Source organism: Aspergillus nomiae (genome assembly GCF_001204775.2).
Source record: "Aspergillus nomiae NRRL 13137 chromosome Unknown contig00088, whole genome shotgun sequence".
Taxonomy (NCBI): Eukaryota; Fungi; Ascomycota; class Eurotiomycetes; order Eurotiales; family Aspergillaceae; genus Aspergillus; species Aspergillus nomiae.
The window spans coordinates 18984-43211 of record NW_015378143.1 but is presented as its reverse complement, the minus strand read 5'-3'; the positions used below and the strand labels follow the sequence as shown (position 1 = coordinate 43211).

The 24228-nt window shown below is 48.9% G+C and overlaps 7 protein-coding genes across 7 annotated transcripts; 4 read left to right on the top strand and 3 right to left on the bottom strand.

Moving 5' to 3' along the window:
- Positions 1-3485: 3485 nt before the first annotated feature.
- On the top strand, positions 3486-6593 carry ANOM_004823 (putative MFS monosaccharide transporter; the record flags this gene model as incomplete). The annotated part of the gene is made up of 6 exons (XM_015550080.1): positions 3486-3779; positions 3890-4021; positions 4070-4538; positions 4601-5440; positions 5485-5836; positions 5891-6593. Coding segments are annotated over 6 exons (2730 nt in total), but the record flags the coding sequence as incomplete, so codon positions are not given.
- A 507-nt stretch (positions 6594-7100) lies between these two features.
- ANOM_004822 (uncharacterized protein) lies at positions 7101-11297 on the bottom strand (the record flags this gene model as incomplete). Its single annotated transcript, XM_015550079.1, has 11 exons — positions 7101-7359; positions 7449-8209; positions 8313-8851; positions 9016-9083; positions 9171-9304; positions 9716-9996; positions 10072-10522; positions 10591-10671; positions 10749-10901; positions 10963-11133; positions 11211-11297. 11 exons carry the CDS (start codon positions 11295-11297, stop codon positions 7101-7103), a joined length of 2985 nt encoding a protein of 994 aa, XP_015408152.1.
- Positions 11298-12243: 946 nt separating this feature from the next.
- On the top strand, positions 12244-13467 carry ANOM_004821 (SNG1 family protein; the record flags this gene model as incomplete). The annotated part of the gene is made up of 1 exon (XM_015550078.1): positions 12244-13467. One exon carries the CDS (start codon positions 12244-12246, stop codon positions 13465-13467), a length of 1224 nt encoding a protein of 407 aa, XP_015408151.1.
- A 612-nt stretch (positions 13468-14079) lies between these two features.
- Positions 14080-15693, bottom strand: ANOM_004820 (glutamate dehydrogenase; the record flags this gene model as incomplete). The annotated part of the gene is made up of 2 exons (XM_015550077.1): positions 15501-15693; positions 14080-15408 (listed from the first exon to the last, which is right to left on the bottom strand). Exons 1-2 carry the CDS (start codon positions 15543-15545, stop codon positions 14080-14082), a joined length of 1374 nt encoding a protein of 457 aa, XP_015408160.1. The 5' UTR covers positions 15546-15693.
- Positions 15694-17755: 2062 nt separating this feature from the next.
- ANOM_004819 (short-chain dehydrogenase) lies at positions 17756-18757 on the bottom strand (the record flags this gene model as incomplete). The annotated part of the gene is made up of 1 exon (XM_015550076.1): positions 17756-18757. The coding sequence occupies one exon, from the start codon at positions 18755-18757 to the stop codon at positions 17756-17758; it is 1002 nt and encodes a 333-aa protein (XP_015408136.1).
- An 811-nt stretch (positions 18758-19568) lies between these two features.
- On the top strand, positions 19569-20489 carry ANOM_004818 (alpha/beta hydrolase; the record flags this gene model as incomplete). Its single annotated transcript, XM_015550075.1, has 1 exon — positions 19569-20489. One exon carries the CDS (start codon positions 19569-19571, stop codon positions 20487-20489), a length of 921 nt encoding a protein of 306 aa, XP_015408135.1.
- Positions 20490-22851: 2362 nt separating this feature from the next.
- Positions 22852-23126, top strand: ANOM_004817 (uncharacterized protein; the record flags this gene model as incomplete). Its single annotated transcript, XM_015550074.1, has 2 exons — positions 22852-22939; positions 22996-23126. Coding segments are annotated over 2 exons (219 nt in total), but the record flags the coding sequence as incomplete, so codon positions are not given.
- Positions 23127-24228: the final 1102 nt, after the last annotated feature.

Sequence of the window (24228 nt, the reverse complement as noted above, 5' to 3'; positions counted from 1 at the left end):
GATCTGCCACTAGTACATGGGTACGTAACGCTAGTGGTTGCCTACATAATGTAGTATTGGCGATGCATGTCGCACAGCAACAGTCTATTCTTTAAAGGCTTGTTCAGGAAATGCCCCAGAGTTTGAAGATTTCTGTAGATCAAATAGGTAGGGCATACTAAGTAATTAGAGCTGTGGACGCTTCGCACCTTTCCGAATATCATTGGCCCGGGTGAAACGAGCTAGCCAATCAACTTTGGCTGATGAGTTATCCCAGCCCTAAATGTCTGGTTTTCAAGACGGATTAAATATTCTCAATTCATAAGCAAAATCGGATTGGCTTTAGCACTACTCCCACAAATTTAATAAGGTATTTCGAATTATCAATGTATTCTTAACTTCATGAGTGGGCAGGCCCTCGACCACAGAATACCAGGGAACTTGTGGCTCTCCGGAAGGCTGATTGGACATGGGTCTGGTGATTCTGGAACTACGACCTCTCAAGCCTTCTAGCTTCCTCCTTCATGTGCATCAAAAGGCCAGAGCGAATGCAGAACAGTGATGTGAAGCGGAGCGGCCCCCCAAAGGGAAAGCATCATCTTGGCCACGACACGCCGGAATTTCCACCTACCGTACTTTTGAGGATTACGGATAGTGGATTTTCCCGTTATCAAAAGAACAACGCTTAAGGTCGAGCTACCCGCTAGTACAGTCAGTTTATCAGAGGACATTTAATGATGGGAGACATCTCGTTATCGAATATTTGCAATTCTTCCCAGTCGCTAGTGAATATCGCGTGTATGAGTTTTGGTTCGGAGTGGCCTATTATCTTATTAAGAAATACCAACCTATAAGGAGATTATATGAACTTACAGCCAGTAGGTGGAGAGATTGCACAGTTTATTATGACCCAGTCTTGGATCATACCATCGGTAATCCACGAGTTGTAGTGACCCCCCTTGTAAAAACGTGATATATGGTCTTGGACGCGGTCCTCTTCGCGTAGTAATTCAACCGCCCATTTCTTTTCTGATATTAAAAAATCGACTCGACCACTTTTTGTTCTTGACCACTCCGAACATATCGGAACACCTTTGCCGGCGATTACGCCGAAACAGCGGTAATACTCGTCTTGATATGCGGCTTCGAAAGGTTTATATTGAGCCGCGCTGGTGAGAACCTTCCCATCAGCGGTATGACGCAGAGTGGCAGCGGAAAACTCTTTTAGGATGTCCACGCAAAGGTCTCGCAAATGAGCGTATCTCGGATTCAAGGGTAATCTCTTCCCGCCGAGGATCCATTCAACCCATCTAAAATCGATTAGCATGATATAGCCGAAGTATTCAGAGTCAATGCTTAGGAAGACTTGCTTCTCGTGCAGTCGAGATGGAAGTACATATTTTTCCTCGCCCATCATGTCTTCAGGTACCAAGATTTTGTGTAACCATCCGTTCACATAACACTGGTGCTTGGCCTATTTTAGGTCCGCGTCGCTAATATCACCCACAACGATGTCCTCTTGCTCGTTCACAGCGATGCTCCCCTGCTCTAGGACATGACGAAGAACGTTGGAGACTTCACTGTTCATCTCAGAACCCCTTGCAAGTGAGCGATAAATCGGTGTATACTCTAGGTACTTCCAAACATTGTTCTCATCTCGCAAGCTGTTAACGACATCGATGTCCGTGAGTGGCGATCTTTCGTGGTCATGCTTGATTCTGGCCTGGCAATACTAATACAAAGTCAGTTAATCGAGCCTGTCTATGGAAGCGTAATTTAGCTGGAGTTGGGGGGTGGGGAAGGGTGGAAAAATGCACGTGGTGGAAGAAATGTAATAACGACTCGAGACCACCGGGGTACAGGTGCAGATGGTTAGGCCGCAACTCCATGCACATTCGTCTACCGAGATAGTTGGCATTTCAGTTGAACTGATAAGAATAGTCGCAACTGTGATAGCATTGCGATACCGAGGAACCATATTTATGAGTCTCGTGTTGATGAGCTGCTTGAATAGACATTAAAGAACAAAGGGGAAACTGGGATGGAAGCAGTTAGCTCACAGCAGCTGCCCGTGTGAAACAAGAAATCTGGTACCTATGTCACTATCACATCAGTGATCGTGACCCGTGGTAAGGATAATAAAAGAATAGCATTAGCATAGGAAATCCGCCTTCCACTGAAAACACCTGTTACGTTGCTTGCAATACCCTGTTAACTTGTATGGGTCACAGTAGCCACATCGATTTTCCATACGAATTTGCACAAACCCCGATAACCTGGGGTTTGTATACATAAATTCAGTGGTCTATATAAACAAGTAGCAGAGTATTGAAAATCTTATTTTAATATTCTCGTTATCTATTTAGATCAAGACACGTGATTATATCTCCAAGGTGAAGCTTTGTTTTTCCTAAAACGGTAATAAGCAAAGACGGTGGGTAATTTGGCCAATAAGAGCGCATATCGAGTGCAGGATGTATCCTTAGTTTGATCACAGTGGAAGCACAGAAAACTAAAACTGGATATCGCTCGATCTTGGTGCTGAAAGCCTTATAAGTTATAGCTGGGTAGCTTCAATAACACCTCATCGCTAGGGGTGCAGAATATGATATTACAGGAAGACAGATCTTGGGGTTTGCAGTGCAGTAAATGACTATAATAGCGGTCATTTTTGGCCTCATTTTCACAGGTCCTCCCATTCTAGTTGTGATTTCTTATCCTGGTTGGGGGCGGAAGCCGATAAGAACCCCATCGTTACGGATTGGGTTGCATGCATGCGAGGGATGAAGCGAAAATAAATTAAACAAAAAAAAAAGAAAAAAGGTTGGCTGAGTCAGGAGGTACGAGCTGACATGAGGTTAAAAAAAAGAAAGGAAAGGAAAGGATACCGGAAGCAGAACGGAAAGTTCCCGCAGTCAAGTACATACCTAACACAGTACCTTCCAAGGACAAGATGTACCTTCTTTTCTTACGTGGCTGACTGTCCGCGCAACATCGGCTGCTTCCCTTGACTCTCTACAGAGTATAAGGAAGAACTTCAGTTTACCAGTCCAAGTTTCTCAAAAGATCCATGGCGATTTGGAATTCCACTCATCGTCACCTTCGTGAGGAGGCTGTAAACTATTGAAGACAAATAAAAATACGCAGGATCTCATCCCTTGGGTGAACAAGACCCACGCCGAACCACACAATTTCTTTTCTCCGCTTTCTCCTCATCAACTTTCTTCCTCCTTCTCTGACGTTGTCTCTTGCAAATTCTCGCTGTCTTACAACTGCTCGATAGACCCTTCTTTGGGCGGATTTTCTCGGGTAAATTGACCTCTATTAATTAATCTTGCCAAGTTCAATAGCAACTCATCCAGTCTTTCCAGCCTCCGCCCCTCCAACAAGCTTCCCAGTCTGCGTGTCACACACACACAACGCTCTTAGTTTGTACTCGGTCAATTTTTTCGTCATCGGGGATGCCGTCTTTCTTTTCTCGATTCCTCCGCATTCGGTGACCATGGAGCTGTTTCAACCTCGAGAACTAACGCTTATTTCTTTGTCAAATTCTCTTGCGATAGGTTCTGAATGGTCGTGAAACGCTCTTGGGTTGTTACTCTGCGATCTCCGGAGTTCACACGAGGCTTCGTGAGCTGTGGTCGCGGTCGCTCACCATGGAGGACCGCAGACCGGAAGTGCTGGTCGTCTCCATTGTCTTCTTCGTCATCGCCTCTGTCTTTGTGGCACTGCGCTTCGTCTCGCGGGTTTTCATCGTTAAGAGAGTCGGACTACATGACTATTTGATGCTGTTGGCATGGGTATGTCTGGCGTCTCGCCCGTCGGTTGCATACGAATGTTGGAGTTCGAGCGTCGGCGCGTGGGGAAAAAGAACAGATGAACGGTGAAAACAATGACTGACGTTACACAGGTCATCGATTTTGGCTTCTCATTCTCCCTCTTCTATGCCACGAGCAAAGGTCTGGGCCTCCATGATGACGACATAGCGCTTAGTGACCGGTACAGCCTCAATCGAGCCAATTATGCATTCACTGTGCTATATGTGAGTTGTCAGCTCAGGTCCGGTTGGCTCCGATTGCTGATTGAATAGAACCCCGCGTTGATGGCGGTCAAAACCTCCATCTTAGTCTTCTACCTCACTCTAACCCAAGGGGAAAGGGTGTTCCGTTGCGCAAATTATGTGACTCTTTTCGTCGTAAATGCCGCCGGATTGGCGCTCACACTGGTCAACGTCTTTCAATGTCGTCCCGTTGGGGCGGCCTTTTCCTATCCCCTGGCTCCGAATGCGCACTGTACCGATATCCTCACTCTATACCTTTCTTCCTCTCCGGTGAACATCATTACCGACCTAGCCATTCTCTTCTTGCCGAACCCCATCTTAACTCAAATGCGTCTTCCGCGGAAACAGAAAATCATTCTTGTCATCACCTTTAGTTTTGGTTTCTTCGTTGCAGTAGTTGATGTTATCCGCATTGCCTACCTTCAAAATGCTGCTACATCGCGCCAAATGTTACTGAGAGAGATCCACCTGCAGGACGCTAGCGGTGACGACCTAAATTGTATGTGTGACATGGCTTTATCCCCCAACCAGCTATTGAACGTCCCATGCTGACCTGACAAGGGTATGCTTCTCTTTCGTTCATGTGGTCGGTGGTTGAGGTCAACGTGTCCGTCATGTGCGCCTGTGTGCCTAGTCTCAAGCCTCTTGTAGCGCGAATCATCCCAAAGATGATTCGGGACACGGACGATAGCACGACCGTGCCAGATGCCCCCACGGTTGGGCCCCTGGATATCCCGGATATTCCAGATGTTGCTGAGCCTGCGCCACTTCCAACTCTCCCAGGTCCCAACATGCGACGACGCTCGCAGTCCGCTAACCACAATAAAACCTCTCCCTCAGCCAGTGGCAGCAGTGCCAGTCGGAGAGAAGCGGACGGTTCAGTAGATCTCAGAGAGTTCCTGATGGCCAGTGACCCGCCTCAAGATGCGGAAGCGAATACAACCGTCACCACCTCGTACCTGCCTAGTATCACCTTTTTCGACTTTGTCAACATGAAGAAGCCGGCGAATATGCTGAAGCTAAGCAATAAGGAATCCATCGCGCCGATCTCCCTAACCACGATCTTGTTTTTCTTGTGGGGATTCGCTTACGGGTTGCTGGATATTCTCAACAGTCAGTTCCAGGAAATTGTTCGTTTAGATTCCTGGCGATCGTTGGGCCTGAACGCTGTTTACTTCGGGGGGTATTTCATAGGCCCACCGCTGGTGGGCCGCACGGTGCTGAAACATTGGGGGTTCAAATCGACTTTCATCACAGGCCTGTGTATTTACGGTTGCGGCACTTTGATATTTTGGCCCTCGGCTGTCCTGACTTCGTATTCTGCCTTCCTCGTCTCTAACTTCATCGTCGGCTTTGGATTGGCAGTATTGGAAACCGCTGCCAACCCATTCATAGCGCTGTGTGGGCCCCTAGAGAATTCGGAGATCCGATTGAACATCTCGCAGGCGTCCAAGCGGTAGGAAGCGTAGTTTCGCCGCTGTTAGCGAAGAAAGTCCTTTTCAAAAAGGTAACCGACGTTTCTTCTCTGGTTGATGTTCAATGGACGTATCTTGGCATTGCGTTGTTTGACGTGCTTCTGGCTGTGGCTTTTTATTACCTACCAATTCCAGAGGCGTCAGATGAGGATCTTCAAGAGCTAGCAAACCGGCGTCGGAGCGACAACATGACCCTAGTCGCCGGGATTCCGGTGGTCTGGTTGACCCTAGGACTTGGGGTGTTTTCACAATTCTTCTACGTCGCCGGACAGGAAATAATCTCGCAAAGCTTCACTGTTTTCGTCGAAGATGCTTACCCCAAGTAAGTTGACAGTTCACTTCGATATTCCTGGACGTTTACTTATTTGAAGCACAGTTCACGCCTTAGTTCCTTCGATTATCTGACCATCGCCCATTCTATCTTTGCGGTTGGTCGTTTCCTTGCCGCTTTTCTGCAATGGTTCTTAAAGCCACGGTGGATTCTGCTTATATCGTACATTGGAATGATAGTATTCTCCATACTATGCATGAAAACGACGGGAATTGCGGCGGTTACCATGGCTCTCATGGTCTACCTTTTTGAAAGTGGTGCATTTAGCATTATATTCGCCATCTCTCTCCGCGGCACAGGCCAACACACAAAGACCGCTGCAACGCTTCTGACGACGGCGATTAGCGGAGGTGCTTGCTTTCCGTTCGCACAACATGCAGCCAGCCTCGCTGGGGGCATGTCATTCTCGTACAGTGTCCTCGTTGCTGTCTTCTGCGCTGGTGCCATCTTTCCAGTGTACTTGAACCTAGTCCCTGCTGCAAAGAAGCAGGTTGACCCAGTACCAAACGAACACCTCCGCCGCCCACGTCGCCACCGCTCTAGGCCCAATATTGTCCAGCGCGAGAAGGAAAACCCTTCTGTGGGCGGAGTCTATTCACGACGGCGAAGCGTCCTGTCGGACCTGCTGCCCGCGGTCACCCTTTCTGACCAATCGTCATCTCAGCCCGATCTGGCTAATAATGGGCGACGCCGTTCAGCTGGCCACGGCGGCCTTCAACATGACTTGGCCCCCTGGCCCGAATCGTAATGCCAATCTCGCTTTCGACTGTATTTTTCTTTGTGTTTCTTCTTTTATGATACCCTATTTTGCGATGTTATCATTTTAACTGACGGTTATAGTTTGCTCTTGTTTTCTTAGTACAGCGAGGCGTTGAGGGAAAAGAAAGCTCGGGGTATTCTTATGTAGGGTACCTCTTGAGCTAGACCAATGCATGTACCGGTTGACTGGGCCGGTATGTGGAGTAATCCTTCGATAGTTGTATATGGCCAAAGTCTTTGAGTAATGCTATAGATTCCTCTATGAATGGGGTTCCAACAGATGAAGTATATATCATACAGTGGGAGCAACAACGGACGGGCAAAGAATTCTCGTGTATATAAAGAGTTACGTGACCCTAGAGCTTTTGAATATGAATATGTGAATTAATGGATACTCTAGTTAAGTTTATTACGTATTAGATCGTATAATATCGCGGCATGTTCTTCACGTAACTAATGCTCACCCAGGCCATTTTCGAGACAGATCAAAAACGCTTCAGGATGGTCTCGTTTCCCTGGTTGCTTGGCGAACCGCCTGCTGGGCAAGATCTCGAAGACTAGAGATAAATCCAGTGATACCTTCCAGATGGGCAGCTTTATCAGCTCGAGAAATTTGTCTCAGGAAGACCCGTTCAGTTGTGTGCTCTGTTACTGTCAGGAGTTGCGTATCACTCGCCGCGCTCTCAGAACGTGGATTCTCCAGCAGGTTGCAGAATATCGTGAGCATCGCTGACATGGGATAGAAAAGGAGTGTCCTAGATGACAAACAGAGGGTTAGAAGAATGCTGTGTGTAGTTGGTATAATAAGGACAAAAGCCAAGTTCTGTACATGTAGGTCTCTTACCAAAAGCTCCCTACACTCACGAGCGATTCGGAATAATGCAGAAATAGTAAAAGGGACCGACTAGCTTCCACGGATAAAGTCAGGCTTAAGCGTAGTCCGTCCATCATGCCTGCCGGTGTGGAAGTCGAACGCCACGCTTCGCATCGACTTCCGGCTAGGTGGATTATGTTAACGCAGAAGTAGTAGTTGAGATGTGTCAGCACGAGATACATGGTGTCAACTCGCTGATCTTCGGAGGTTTCTTTTGCGAATGATAGTCTAGGTCTTAGGTTTGAGGGCATGGACATTCTCCAGAGTTCTAGCTCTTCGTCTAGTTCCCGAATTGATCGGATGACTTCAGCGTCGTTTTTCTGTAGTCCACGGTGGGAGTAGAGAGCGGTGAAAATTCGGGACTTGACCATGCTGAGCCGTAGATCGATTGGAAACAGAAGGCCGTGTGCATTTTCCATCGCAGAATATGTCATCCCAGACTGCAGTTTCTCAGCATAACCGGGTGGTAGTTGAAGATCACAATCTTCATCCCTAAGGCAGTGGCTCTGCCCAGTACGCAGCGAAAGATCCTTGTCAGGGGCATAACAGAGCCAGAAAAGGTCGCGAAGGTGTTTTCTAGTCTCTTTGTCTCTGGAACCACTGACGGCAGGTTCCGGCATCGCGCCTGGATCTCCCATTGTGTGAGCTCCCAGAGCGATGATGAAACGTGATGAGATCGAATTATAGTTTGTTGCTGTTTGCAATTCACCGGTGAGTATCCCTAATATTGACTGGGGATCGATCAAGACGAATGGATTAGCGCAGGTTCCTAGTTTGAAGTTTGAAGCTTCCTCTTTGAAAGATAAGAGAGCAACATAGAATGGATGACCGTACCAGTAGAAGAGTTGTCTGCAATGCATCCAAGTTGAGCGGTTCTTGAAGCAAGGATGGCAAAAGAGCCTGGGCCTTCATGGCATACTCGTCTCGAGGGATAGGAGGCGGCTTAGGGGCTGTACAACGAGTGGCAAGATGATCTAAACTAGAAATCAACGCGAGAAAAGCAAATATGCATGCTCTTGAACTAGGAGAATGGACTTTTGTATCGTGGCTAGGCGGCGAATAGGCTGCACGTATCGTCTGGTAGAAGAGTGATGAGTTGATGACAGGAAAGATTGCGTGGATGGCCGATGAAGTGTACACGTCCAGATACCGCTTCAGTACCGTCCGCGCGGGAAGCCCAGAAGGTGTTGACACGACCTCATGGACACCATCTAGGTCGGGGGGCGTAGAAGATAGGGGTGGCTTCTCCCATGGAGCATGGCAAAGGTTTGGAAGAGGGATAACAGTGCCGGTTCTTGACTCAATCCAGCGAAGACCCTCAGGAAGAAGACTCGGTACTCCTACCTGCGGAGCAATATTTCCAATCTTCCAACCTGCAAAGTGAATGATTCTGGGGGACGGCAGTAGCGGGTATGCTTGCTCTAGTTGGACAGACTGTTTTTCGGGTGGTCTTTCTTCATTAGCAAGTAAGTAGGCGGTCCAATGTATGAAAGGATAAGACGAAATGAAAAAGGTGATGGGACAAGAAAGTACAAACCTATGGCTGCAGCTTCTGCCCTGCGTTCGTCGATGCGTCGAATGCGGTCGATCAAGCTAATTCTTTGGCTACTTTGAAGAATTAGTTTTCAGGTTTATTGTGATTAATTGTCAAGGAGATCGAACGAGGTTGAGAAGATACGGGCCTATCTATACCTTCCATCCTGACGTCGTCTCTTCGGACGCAAATCTGACGAAAATGTGCAGTCCATATCGTGGTGGATGCACCAGTTACATTGGGAGCCAACGCGGTCACATTTGATCTGATTCGAGGCCGTTGTAAACCGTGGCTGCCGATGCTAAGAAGTATATCGTGTAGATTGGATGGATGTACCTTTCGTTTGTAGCACGCATCACAGGCCGTTACCCTTCTGGGAACTGGGTCCTTGGACATATCGAACGGATTTACTTGGTTGGTTGATTTTATTGGACTTAACACTGAGACAATTGCCAAAAAGTTTTTGAATTAAGCAGGAAAAGTATCCTAGAGGCTTCAATGGCGTTGGACCGGAATTGATACAGAGCCGCTTAGCTAATCATCTCCGAGCAGCTAACGTGACCGTTCGGAGACTGCCTTTGACGAAGAACGCTCTGGCAAATTGTTCTACACGAGTGGATAGCATTGCAGTCTAATATATCCACATGGGATCAATTCTTGTAGACAACATGGGCCGCTCTGTCTATATCTGGGCTTCTTGTACCAGTTGACGTGCTTCCCCAATTGGGTCTGACGGCCAAGTGAAGGCGAACATATCCTCAGGGACCTCCGCGTCAGCCACATAGGAGCGGAGCTCGTCCAACATCTCCGCCCGTCGCTCATCGTGGGTTTTAGACATCATCATCACGGTCACTGCGTGCTTATACCGGATCTTGTTGTATAATTCCAGACGTTGCGGGATTTGTTCTATGGTCATGTCCTCCGTCATCACTCCACCAAGCGCCGCCGCATCTTCGAATGCTTGAGCGGCGCCTTGTCCTTGGTCTGCGGTGCACTCAATCAGTATACAAAAGTGGAGCGCGAGGAAAATCTAATTACAAGCATGTAAGGGTTACTTACGAGGTAACATGGGATGCGCGGCATCTCCAATCAAAGCCACCTTGCCTCTGACGAACGTGGGAGCTGGACTGCGCGAAGCCAGGCTCCACAGCTTCAGATCTTCCGCGAGACGACACATCTCCTGAAGCTCTTCGCCAAAGTCCTGATAGGTCTCTATCAACTGGCTCAAGCTGCCCCCATCAAGCCACGATGAATCTCTGGCGTTCGTCTCTTTGCCCGCAGGGTGGATGCCCGCCACGTTCAGCAGCTGGCCACCCCGACAGGGATAAACCACGATGCGTCGGTCATGCGCCGCGAAGGCATGCACGCCATCAATACCAGTCTTTGCCACAAGCGCAGCAGTTAGTGGATTGGCCTGTATCTTTTCCATGGGCACCAAGAAACGAAAGCAATTCTGGCCGGTACTCTGACGTCCTTGGTTTTCTCCGACGATGGCGTGAACGGTGCGGGACTGGCAACATTGGAGACATTTAGTAACAGCTAGGTTGTGTAAGTTATGATGCCTGAAGGACAACATACATGGATACCGTCAGCCCCAACAACTAGGTCAGCGACATATATGGTACCATCCTCGAGGACTACTTTGCCGGCCTCTGCATCCTGTGGGCAAAAAAATATGAGATCACTGAGCGGCCACCTGGTAGAACCAGGACCATAATGGGTGCGTAATGACGTACCACTGATAATACACGCGAAGAGAGGCGGATGTTGATTTTGCGGCCATTGACCTCGTTGGTGGCTGCGGCGCGAAGGGCATTATGCAGATCAACTCTATGGGTCAACAGCCACTCATCCGTCGTATTTAGGGCTATCTGACGCTCTTTTGTCACCTAGCCTTCTTGTTAGTTCATAGCTAAGCCAGCGAAGACAGACATACAAGCAGCAACTCACAATTGGGGTCCAGACGAGATTCCCAGAGGCATCCCACACTTGTAATCTGTTGCAGTGAACGGGGCGTAAACTTTCCAAATCACACCCCCAGGCCTTCAGAATTCGGGTGGCATTGGGCGCCACATGGATAGCAGCGCCAACTTCGTTCAGAAAACCCGACTGCTCAATAACCTACGAACAGGATCAGTCAACCCCACTTTCCAAGATAACGCAGGGTAGGATACACAGCAGGATAGGGATCATCAGACCTGGACCTCATGGCCTGCACGGCTCAACGAAATTGCAGCACCCAGGCCAGCGAGACCGGCGCCAACAACGACTACTTTGATGGGCATGTTGATCGTGGATATGCGCAATACCAAGATTCTAAGCACACAATCGAATGATCAAGGAAAAACAGAGGGTTTGAAGACTTGGATACAACCCTTTTTCGCGACCTGAGAGGACAATCTCGAGAACTTTGGCATCTCATAAACGAATCTTAGGCGCATTTATAGTTTCTGGAAGCGACAAAGACTAGGCATAGAGCATGAATTTCTTCTCCACTCTGATCGATTGACGATGATCATCGTCTCAGGGTAGGGTTTCTCGTTTGAACTTTTGCATTACATTGCCCATGGCCCAATCTAGGAAGGACATGGGCACGCTATGGCTGAAAGGTATTAGCAGGTCAGGGGACATATATTCTACTCCATAGTATGCCCTGGTATTCCGTTCTTTTCTTCGCTATACAATTCCGGCTCCTTGCCTGACGTCGGATTACCGGCAAGCAATGGGTCCTTTCCTCGTCGTCAGTAGCTTCACTAACGAGACGATCTTGGGTCGCTTAGCATGCAGTCCGACTAGCTCATGCCACCCGCTTAGCTAATTTGCTCCGATTAGCTAATCGGACAGGGAGGTTGCCCTAAGAAAACATCCTCAGTTGATTAGACACAATGGGTCCAACAGCAATCATGGCCTGGGCTCATGCTGGGGGGTGAAGGGGAACCAAATGAGGCGCAAAATAAGGATAGAACCTACAGCTCGGCGAATTATTCGCTCGGATGTCGGACGTCGGTCTATCGATGGCAAATCCATGGCTTATATTAGGGGGAAAGGCCTCTATGGATTCCCCTGGTCCTGTGGGTGCTTTTCTTTCATTTTTCTTCTTTAACCTCAATATCATTGTATCTTAAGAACTCAATCGTTATTCACTCAAGGCTTCTTGCCTTTCTGTTTGACTGGAAGACCCAATATCATCATCAATCATACTGACAACATCCCAATCCTCCAGCTAGCGACATGCAGCTGACAAAATCATTTTTCGGCGCGCTAGCAGGAGCGTTTATTTCTCTCCAGCTGCTGTTTCTCGCGAACATGTGCTATTTGTATGGTACCGCCTATCATGACTCGATTCGATTCAGCACGATGAAGCTTTTGTTTGTGGATTATGATCAGGACGTGATCGGCCAGTCCGTCATGACAGCGTACGATCAACTGAAAAGCCCGTCATTTCCAACCGTTCAGCGACATTCCATAACCGAATACCCCACGGAGCAGGACGTGCGAAATGCTGTTTGCAAAGGCCACTACTGGGGTGCAATATATTCCAAAGCGAATGCTTCCGCCCGCTTAGCCACGGCACTCTCTTCCGCAGAAGCTGCTAGGGAGTATAATAACTCTCAGGCACTGACCTACATCTGGAATGGAGCTAAATACTCCGCCTATGCCCAAAGCGTGTATTCGATGCTGGTACAGCTCGTCCAGGGCACTGCCGGCGTGTATGACCAGGTGAATGGAACTACGATATTATCCACCGCCAATGTCTCCGACCCATACATCGCCAAAACTGTGCTGAACCCTATCTCAAGCTCTTCAATTGACCTCCGGCCAATGGCTCAAGGGGTCCGATTCTACTACAATACTGTTTCCATGGTCATGCCCATCCTGCAACAGTTCTTTTTTCTCATGGCGCTCAATGCTATCTCCGCACAGTTCAAACTCTTCTCCAGCCTATCACTAAAACAGAACATCGCCCTCCGACTGATTATCTCCATTTGCTATACCTTCATCGCCTCCCTATGCATGAGTGGTTACATATGGGCCTTCCGGGAGGATTGGAACGCCACGTCCGATCAATTTGGGCTGACATGGATGGCGATCTGGCTAGTCATGCACCTAAACTTCCTCATCATCGACGCAGCCACGGCATTCATTCCGATGCAGTTCATGTCCTTCTTCATGTTAACCTGGATCATCCTCAATGTCTCAAGTAGTATCGGCCCTTTTGAGCTCTCGCCAGGGTTCTACCGGTTGGGCTATGTGTTCCCTGCCCACGAACTCTATGAGATTCTGCTTCAGATTTGGACCGATGGCTGCAACCCGCACTTATACCGTGCCCTTCCAATTCTATGGTCCGAGTGGGTTGTTGCTCTTGGCCTTTCTTTTCTTGGAATGAGAAAGCGCACTAAGCCGGCGGCCCCTGTCCAAGCGACGAGTCAAACAGCGAAGGAGGATATGGCCTGACTAATGAACACTTTCTTTATTTCTTTCTTGTCTTGCTCTTTTTCTCCAGTTCCAACTTATATAGTTATAGAGAAGTAATGTATACCTTGGTCGGGTCCCGTTTAGGACAAAACAGACACACCAGAAAAGTTCTAGCCACCCTAATCGAATCTTATGCAATATTGCTAGCTTAATTATAAGCAAATGCAATACACATATATTAAGAGATGTTTAATCGTGTTTGATTGGTTTAAGAAGTATTGAGTAAAACGGCCTTACTTCTGTTAATGAAAGATTTATTTGTACAAAAGAGTTAAGGTGCAGTGTAGTACCATTACCCTAGGGAAGACTACAAGACTGCAAGACTGAACGATTGTGATACTTTCATACGAGAATCGGATAGGAAAGATTTTGAGTATAATAATATTTATTCATAAATCATGATTATGTGCAAGGCATGAAACCATGTCTAGAATCATAATAGGTAAAAAAAAGGCAAGAACACCGGCGCCTCTATCGACCAACCGCGCTTAAACAGGCAAAAGAACCAAAATCATCATCATAAACAAGAGGTATCAATGGAAGCGTGAATCAAAAAAGGCTGACTTAAGGAAAAAAACATTCGCAGAATGTTTACCACCAGTCACCCTGGTCCTTCATGGCAGCAGCAACCTTGGTGAAACCAGCAATGTTGCTACCGGTGACGAGGGAAGGAAGGACGCCCTCAGCAGGAGTAGCGTACTCGATAGCAGTCTCGAGACCGTTCTTGAAGCAGTCCTCCATGATACCCTTGAGGCGGGCATCGACCTCCTCGGAGGTCCAGTTGATGCGAGCAGAGTTCTGGGCCATCTCGAGACCGGAAACGGCGACACCACCGGCGTTGGCAGCCTTACCGGGAGCGTACCAGATGGCGGCAGCACCCTTGTTGGCCTCACGGTGGGCCTCGAAGATGTCGATGGCGTCCTGGGTGGAGCCCATGTTGGAACCTTCGGCGATGAACTTGCAGCCAGCGTCGATGAGGGCCTGGGCCTCCTCGCCGGAGACTTCGTTCTGGGTAGCGGAGGGGAGAGCGATGTCGACCTTGCCGACGTGAGTCCAGGGACGGGCACCAGGGATGTACTTGAACTTGGAAGCAAAGGCCTCAGTGTTGGCAATCTCGGAGATCTGCTTGCGGTCGACCTTGATCTGGGCGATGGTGTTGATCTCCTCAGCGGTGAAGCTACCCTCACCGTTGACGATCAGGGAACCCTTGCTGTCGGAGAGAGAGACGACGGAACCGCCGAGCTCAATGACCTTGAGAGCGGCGTACTGGGCGACGTTACCGGAACCAGAGATGGCGACGCGCTTGCCGGCGAAAGACTCCTTGCCGTCGGTAGCGTGCTTGATCATGTGCTCAACGTAGTAGACAACACCGTAGCCAGTGGCCTCGGGACGGATCAGAGAACCACCCCAGCTGCCACCCTTACCGGTGAGGACACCCTCCCACTGGTTGCGGATCTTGCGGTACTGGCCGAAGAGGAAACCGACCTCACGGCCGGTGACACCGATATCACCAGCGGGGACGTCAGTGTCGGCACCGATGTGCTTGCAGAGCTCGGTCATGAAGGAAACACAGAAGCGGCGGATTTCGTTGTCGGACTTGCCCTTGGGGTCGAAGTCGGAACCACCCTTACCACCACCCATGTTCAGACCGGTCAGAGCATTCTTGAAGATCTGCTCGAAACCCAAGAACTTGAGGATAGAAAGGTTGACGGAGGGGTGGAAACGAAGACCACCCTTGTAGGGACCGAGAGCGGAGTTGAACTGAACACGGAAACCACGGTTCACCTGAACCTGGTGGTTGTCATCTTCCCAGACGACACGGAACTGGATGACACGCTCGGGAACGGAGACAACGGCGAGCGCCTTGCGGTACTCAGGGTTCTTCTGGAAAAGAGTGGAGTTCTCAAGGGTCGAGGCAAGCTCTGGAAAATTTTGTTAGACACAATCCGACAAAGATCTATATATATATAGATATAAAAAGATCAACGAAAGATAAAGTTCAAATTACATACCTTGTAAGCCTGCTCGAACTCGGGCTCAATGGGAAGGTTGGACATCTTGAATTTGCTTTGGGTCTCTTTTGAGAAAATGTGTAAAAGGTGAAGGTGAGGGGCTTATCAAGTATCGATAAGAAGCCGGTGGCAAAAAGTGTCAATTGACCGAAGTCAAGACGATTCAAGGATGTTTAATAATAAGAGAGAGAGAGAGATGTCTGGAGCAGTGAAGAAGAAAGAGAAGAGACTTGAGGCGAGAAATGGAAGGGAATTTATGTCCGGACAGATGACAGCGGAGGGCGGCGAGCACTGAGCCGGAGTCGGACGAGAAAGAGGGTGGGAATGGCCGACGGGGGAGGACAGTAGGAGTGGAGGTGGGCCGTTCGAGTCGATGATTCGTTGAATGAATTAAGGTAGGGGACTAGGCGGCTAAGCGGAAGGCCGGCACCACTGCACTGGCTAACGTCCGAACTTCGGGTGTGTTATTCGATACTTTAAGGTCATCATAATCTGCCCGTTATCTATCGGCGGAAACCCGCCCCCCGCCAGTCCGCTTTTGGTTCCGGGAAATCCTCGTGGCTCGAAATTTTTTAGATGATTCTTTTATGGAACCATATCGGGAGAAGACGTCGGGCATCGAGACCATGTTAGCATACTCTATTCCCCTAGGACCGTGAACGTCTGGAATCCTCATGGTTGACCTCTCGGTCGGTACATTGTACTGTGTACTGTCCTATGTTCATTGCCAAGACCGGCCAATCCTCTCCCGATTCAATGTGCCGGCTCACGTGAATCCCGCTATTCCTCATTCGAGCGGCGTTCCTGAGGCCCCACAAGCTCCTCCATCGAATCTCTTATCTGATCATTTTACTCACTACCTTATCAGTATTATCAGTCACTAGTACTAACCGGTTGCAGTATCTGACCACATTCACTTCCTCCCCCTCAGCGCTCAGACCAATTGGTCGGGGGGGGCGCATGGACTACAAACCGGTCCCTTCCTGTTTCAACTTTGATATGATGGAGATTCCCCGAAAAAAGGATGAATTAAAGTCGCATTTCCTCTCGCTAAAGGCGGGACGTGCTACACCGCACGCTCCAATTCAGTTTAACGTGGGGTGAGAGTCATGCGACCCTCCGACCCCGTCCAACAAAGACGGGGTTTCCTCACGGCAAAGGGAGATAGATGGTTACTACGTATCTGTCTACTACGCTTTCATAATTCTTCCGGGTTGTGTTGTCAACAGCCTGCTTTGCCCGACTGCACTTTTCTCGGCACGGAGCGCCGCCCTCCGCCTCCATACCGGATACGGAAATCCGGATCGGGCTCGACCAATACAACTTCAGGGTTGCAATGTCGGCCGATTCAAATGAAGGCTACTTTGCGATTTAGCCAAAACTCCATGGGGTAATTGTTAATTCAGGGTTGGGCGAGGATATCCTAGAAGCGCATCGTTTCAATAAGTCTACGATATGGTATCTATAATCTGGGGGGTAGTTCTGCCACCCGGTATAGAATGAACCCGGTTGAAGACGTGGTTCGAACTTTGAACGGCATGTTGGCATTGTTTCGTTGTCTGAAACAACCATCCGTACCCCGAAAAGGCTTCTGAGTGAATGTGGAGTAGCTGGCGGGGTGATCCCGAGCCCGTCCTGACTCGATGATTCATGAGTCTACTAGTGCAGGAGTACGTCTCCCTCGCATATCATATTCAGTAATATCATTACCTCATGTCTACCCCGGGCGTGATAACACGAGCGCATCGTACTTTCAACCCTGGCTGTGTACCCACACCTGCCCTCTTAGTGGAAGATCGTCAGCCAAGCTCTCGGCTAATGCATCTCAATTATGGTTTGGGGGAGCGATCAGGAATGCTGAATCCACGAATAGATTTGCTGGCAATTGATGATTATGCGAAGTCTCTCCGTCATAAATCAAGCCTGATAACCGCTCCGATAACGGCGTCCGTTCCACCCCCTCATTGATAGCGGTCCTGTTGTTTACAGCACTACGTATGCATTTGATGACTTTATACACAGCCAAGACGATTGATGTGTGACCACCTCAGCACAGTAATACAAGTCGCCTCACTACACTGTCAGGTTTTTTTTATTGGGCGCTTTCACATTGCTTGTTACTAGAATTAGTTAGGTTCGGTGCTAACCCTTTGTTTCATTTCAACCAGTCCGTTAATCCTCTAGAGATTACCTACCCATTTTGCAGCATCTTCTGTACAAAATTGAGAATTGATCTAATGAATAACATCCCAGCCTTACTCGTCCTTTAACTCAAGTAATTCCAAGGTTTTCGCCCAAAGTTTTGCTTCACCATCGGGGTTGTACGCCCACTGAGCATAGCCTGGTCCATGTCGCTTGGTTGGGTCAGCAGGTGATGCGATTTGACAGTTGTCCAGATATGCTCCTCCGGTGCCTTCCAGCTCCCTCGCTACGGCACCCCAGACGCTAGTCGCGGCTCCCTGCTCAGGACTCTTCCAATACTTCTTCAGCCATTCATCGCCATCCCACGCGGATTTCTGTTCATCCGAGACATGCCGAAGGAGCTCGGTGGCGATCGCACCAGGGTGCAGACTAAAAGCATGAAGACCCTTTGAGCCATAGCGTCTCTCAATCTCATTAGCCGTCCAGATGTTTGCTGTCTTGCTTTGACCGTATGCTTTCCATGCTTCGTATTCACCTTCTAAAGTGATGTTATCGAAATGAACCGACGAAACCCGGTGAGCGCTGGAAGCGACCACGACCACTCGGGACTGGAAATCAGCGGTTGATGAAGAGAGCAAGAGTGGCTTCAGCAGGTAAAAGAGCAGGAAATGAGCCAGGTGGTTTGTGCCGAACTGCGTTTCGAACCCATCCGCCGTCCGACCCTCGGGGCATGCCATCACGCCGGCGTTCTCGATCAGGATGTTCAGAGCACTCTCTTTAGACGTGAATTCTTCAGCGCAGGCGCGGACAGATGCCAAGGAATTCAGATCTAGGTGGAGAAGATGGACCCGCGGACTATCAACGATCTCACTCAATGCGGTCTTGGCCTTTCCTAGGTCTCGGGCCGTCAGGTATAGTGTCGCGCCTGTGTGGAAGAGGGCCTTGGCGGTCTCGATACCGAGCCCGGATGAACAGCCTGTGATCATGACCACCTTGCCGGTGAGATCGTTTATTCGGTTTTCGTCCTGGACGATTTGTAATGCGGTAGGTCGTGCATCGCCAGGTCCCTGGAGGGACTCATGGGCTTTGGCATATCTTGATTGTGTAGAGGACATTGTTGAATATATATATTTTAGAATGGAAGTTCAATGCTTGTTATGGAGAATGTTGTGTTGATTACCAGAGAAGGTGAACTGGCCATCTATCCTAGCAACACGAGCTCAATTTATATCCCAATACTTCCCTTCTAGACCATTCCCCAAGACCCAAGTTGTCCTGACTAAAATGTCATCATCACTTATTCACAAGAGGCTATTTACGATAACCCCGATGGTTACTCTGCCAAATGTGGAGCTTTCGGGAAAAACAGATCATACATCTACACGCCATCCGTCAGCGACAAACATTAGTTCATTATGAATCCTTCTTAACTCCTTACCATCCTCTCCTACTGCCTTTGAACACACCCCTATATCCGCTCAAACTCCGGAGGGGGCGATTACCCTCATCAGGAGATGATCAACAGCCTTTAACTCCTTCGGCCGACGGCATGCCGATCATCTCCAAATTTCGGCCTAAATCCACTACATCGGACCAAGAAGACGCTAAATCATGCTCCAACTCTATTCTCATGACCCAGCGAGCCAATGACAAGGGCCAAGGCAAGGCCGAGAAGAACTTCCTTCGCCCGAAATAGTTTAGGTTCCGCCGAAATATATCGGACTTTGGCTACGTCATGATTGTATATTAGGTTTTCGTGCTTCGTGTAGTTCGAACTGAACGATTTTTAAAAATGCCCAAAACACGATGTACGAAGAAGACACTTTCATTCAACAGCAGCTTCATTGTTACAGATCTCAGAAATCTTTGTCCGGAGACTAATTCCAAAGTCAAATCTATCCGATTCGATCGCCGATCTCCAACACCATGTCTTCCCCTACGCAGGTCCTCTTCCCTTCTTTCCACCTGAAGATTGCCGGTGAGCTCCACGCGCCGGTGGACGGTGCCCCAGACCGCAAAGGCGCCGCCGTGGTAGTTAGCCACCCGATGACCGGTGTGAAAGAGCAAACCTCGACCGACTACGCGAAAGCCCTGGCTAAGGCCGGCTTCTACGCCCTCACCTTCGACGCCGGCTACCAAGGCGAAAGCACCGGCGAGCCCCGCGGCCTCGAAGACCCCCACCAGCGTGTCGAAGACATCAAGGCAGCCGTCAGCTACCTGACAACACTGAAGGATCAGGTGGACGCATCGCGGATCGGAGTGCTGGGCATCTGCGCCTCGGGCGGCTACGCGTCCTACGCCGCTCAGTCGGACGCTCGCATCCGCGCGCTGGCTACCGTCAGCGCGGCCTGCGTCGGTCGCATGACACGCAACGGAGGTGTGCATGAGCACAATAAGGAGAATGCCCAGGCTATCGCAGGTGCCCTTCAGTTTGCCGGCCAGTGGCGGACCACCGTCGCCAGCGGTGCTCCCAGCGAGGCCCCTGCCATGTTCGATGCCACGAATGTGGCGGACGATGCGGATTCGTTCTTCAAGGACGCTGCCGCGTACTATGGAACGAGCAGGGGAAAGCATGAGCGCTCGACTCAGAAGGTGCCCCCGGTCAGCTATGATCTTATGGTTCCCTATGACTCGTTCAACTTCCAGCACCTCATCTCGCCCAGACCGCTATTGATGATTGCCGGTAGTGAGGCGCAGACGCTTCACTACAGTAAGACGGCAGTCGAGGCTGCGAAGGAGCCCAAGGAGTTGTTCGTTGTGAAGGGCAAGAACCACTTCGACATCTATGATGATCTGAATGAGTCTGGCCCCAAGCTGGTTGATTTCTTTGGAAAGAACCTTCAATAGACTTACCGAACGAGACGGTTTACACGATTGAATGATGGATATGAACCTTTTAATCTGTACATAGTTAACTAATAATGAAAAGGCTCGCCTGTGTCGCAATGCGATCAATCGCTCAAGTTGGTAGATGCTAAGGAGAAACAATGTGCTCTCTTCTTTTAGGGCTCAGGCATTCAAGAAGCACGTTAGAATAATCATGGAGTTGATTTGGAGTTGTGATCAGTGATCACAGTGCACCGGCCACCATATTCGCTGTGTTGTTGCAAATTAGACGGCGATGATCGAGTAAAACATGTCTTAGGCAAAAGCACCGTCTGAAATGGTGGATGCGCCTTTGACCCCCAACGACATACTCCCGGCTGGTGCAAGGGCATTGTAGGTAATTTTGAGAGAAACAAGGCATTTCAACTTAGAGCCTCCGAATGCTCAAAAACAAAGATTACGGACGTCTGTAAAGTAACGAGGCATTAACACTAAACACGACCGAAAAACGAGGAAGATTGTATAGGAGGAAATTCACCAACATCATACCTGTACAGCGTCGGTAACGGCAGCTCCCTAGGGAGCTCCAGCCTGCAGACTCTCCCGCCATCGCGACGACATGGATGCGCTGTATCCATATCAGATTTGCCGCACGAAAGGGGTAGACCCCAATTCCGAAGCGCATAAACCGGCAGAGTCCAGGGTTCCGATTGATGGGGGGGGGGGGGGGGGTGGCTACAGAATTCCCCATAGGTTTCAGCGCGCAGTGATAGCCCTTGCATATTGTGGGAGGGCCATGGCAGAGACCCGCGACGCTATCCGTATGCACATTTCAAGGTATCGTCAATCGAAATAAAACTTCGGGGTTCCATGATCCTGGTGGGACTATTGTCATGTGGCGCACTTTCGGCCGAAGGGAAAATCAACCTGAGAACTGATCGGTGAGGCTGTTGAGTTTGGGCACCCTTTTCGCTGCTTTGTTTGGCGGTGGGGTGGGGGACAATAATACGTAGGCAATTCTTCTCCATAATGAAAAAGAAGAAAAAGAAAGACAAGCGCAAATGGAGACGGGATGGTCACTAATCTGTCGGAGTTGAGATTCACACCGGGTTATACTTTTTTCTGACAGTTGTTTTGAAGGAATTATTGGGTTTTGTGGCTACAGTTGGATATGACAGACATTCGACGCCAAGATATCAGAACAAGATCACCGTCACGGATCTGCAGATTTCCACATGGTCTAGATGAACAGAGGTCTTGGGGGCCAGGGATCTCAAAGAGAGTGGGTCTTCGAATGACTTCCTGACACGGAGATATTCTCATGCACAATGGCTTCAGCCCGCTCACTGTCGGTACAATCGACCAGGAATCCATGTTCCCGGCTCAGAATACGACGAAAATTACGAGTCTCATTCTTGTTATTTGTGATTAGTCCTCCGCTGAGAACAACAAAGATGTAGCAAGAGGGTGCGAAAGAATCAGGGATCGTCAGGGCCATGTGTCCATGACGATATAGATCAGGTTAGGTAACGTGCCGTCGCCCTCTTCATAGTCTTTCCGAAGTAACATACGTCGCCCAAACACATGGTTAGGGCAATTTTCCCTTAAGAGAAAAGGAAATGACAATGAAAATGAAAACAGAGAAAAAAAGAAAGGAAAGAAGATGGAAAGAGAGAGAACCGCGGGAAGGGAACCTGTTCTTCAAAGGCCGAGGTCGGGAATCGGGATTCGAACTAGACCGTCTAATGATAGCCTTACCAATGCTGGCTAGTCTACTCAAGAATACAACTATCCACACTGTCGTTTACATAACTATAATTCAAGGAAAAGAACGAGAGACGATCACCATTGCCAGGACGTGGTGCCGCCGTGGGTATATGTGTGACCTAAAAGAGATGATTAGATATGGACTATTGAGTTGACACCTCCTACTCCTTGCCCTATGCTGGCTAGATTCGGCCAATACCTAAATCCTGATGGCCAATTTGGAATAAGCCATATGCCCAACCATCCGTCTAATGTTAAGCGTATCCCAAGTTCTCCACTTGGACTTTACGTAGTGCTTACTTGTTTGTTATTCCTTGCTTTGAGTTCCGTATATGATCTTGGACTCCTGAAGCCCAATCGCAACCCCTACCACGGTTATTCACTGTCACCCCCATAGGGCTCGACTTGCACCGTACTTGTTCCTAATTGAGGTCCCTGCATTAGCAGTGGAGTCATGTTTGGGAGAGAAAATAAGACGTCATTGGAACTACCCCACAGCTCTAGACGAGGAAGTCGGTCGGTAGTATGTTCTTTGGACAAAGCAAAGCAGGCTTCTGCACCAGGAGTTGTTTCACCGCCTGAAAAAGTCGGCACTCTTTACTATCCAGGTAAAAAGATGCGAGGCATTTACATTCTGAAAGTAATCCTTGGGGGGTTCACCCGAGACAAGGAGACAACAAAGGGAGCAAGCATTGACCTACAAAGTGTTTATTCTTTACCGAAATAGGCTTTGTGGCAAATTGTGGCTAATGCACTCTAGTAGAAATGGTGGCAGGCAGCCGACCTACTCTCTGCACACTCACACAGTTACGCTGGGACATCTACCACGCCACAGTGGCAAAATCTGCGAGGCTGAGCGCAGATCGCTGTGGCTTCCGCGGCTTCCGGGGAGGGTGTCTCTATACCGACTCAATATTAAGTGTTCACATAGTTGAAACTAGCACCTTGCTTAACCGCACTATATCTTGTGATATCTTCATAGCTAGGCATCAACTTATCGATTGGTCCGCTGGCCTATAGGAGGTGTGTATGTATACTAGTATACAGCTCGTCTTCGTATGTCCCTGCATGTAATTTTGCAATTTAGCATACAATAACTCATACATAGCTCGATCTATCTATCGAAATCAATTTAGTTTCTACCTACCTGTATCCTTCCGAGTTGGACAATCTTCAATCAGAGGTCGCTTAATCCCTCGCCTAGAAAGGAGAATAGTCCCGTCTGAAGTGTGGCAAACTTCATCCAGTACCCCCTTACGTCTGTCAGTCCACCAATTAAGCTAGAAGGAATAGTACGCATGGGTCTCGTAAACGTGCATTTGCACCTTATGTGAGTGAATTCCTGGAAATACCCTCGGGATCATCCCTTCGGCGTTAAAGTCATTAGGATGTGCCGCTCTTATCCTGCATATAATGGGGCTGTAGGACTTGGCGTTGATAGCGCGAAGCATTGGTCCGTCGGTTTTAAACTTGACCTGGTAACTTTGTGCTGAGATCATTTCTCGAGATAGATCAACGAATACATTCTTTGTGAGAAGATAATTAGAAAAACGAATTAAGAGCGGGGTAAAAAAACACCTTAAGAGACACTCGACTTCAACCCAGTGATGAGCTGACACGGCCAACGGCGATCTCGCATACTACAGCACACCGCTATGCAGTATAGTCACTACATCAACATAGGTTCTAGCCTACGGACCTCGACCACTCATGATCTTTGGTCTCGAAGACGCTGTTGGGAAATTGCTGTCCCTTGAGTCTTCCATTCATATCAAGACACAACAGTCCCAACAGAGATCAACCTAAGGTCCATGGTCGAGGTTGCAGAACACGGGCGGGATGCATCAATTATGTCTGCATCACATTCCACAACCACCAGTGTATCTATCAGATTCTGCCAGGGGTGATATATTCCCTATTCGCATCAGAAATATGCCGTCTCAACCACACGTCACGGCAGTGGCAACTCGCTTGTTGCTGCTCACCGCTCATC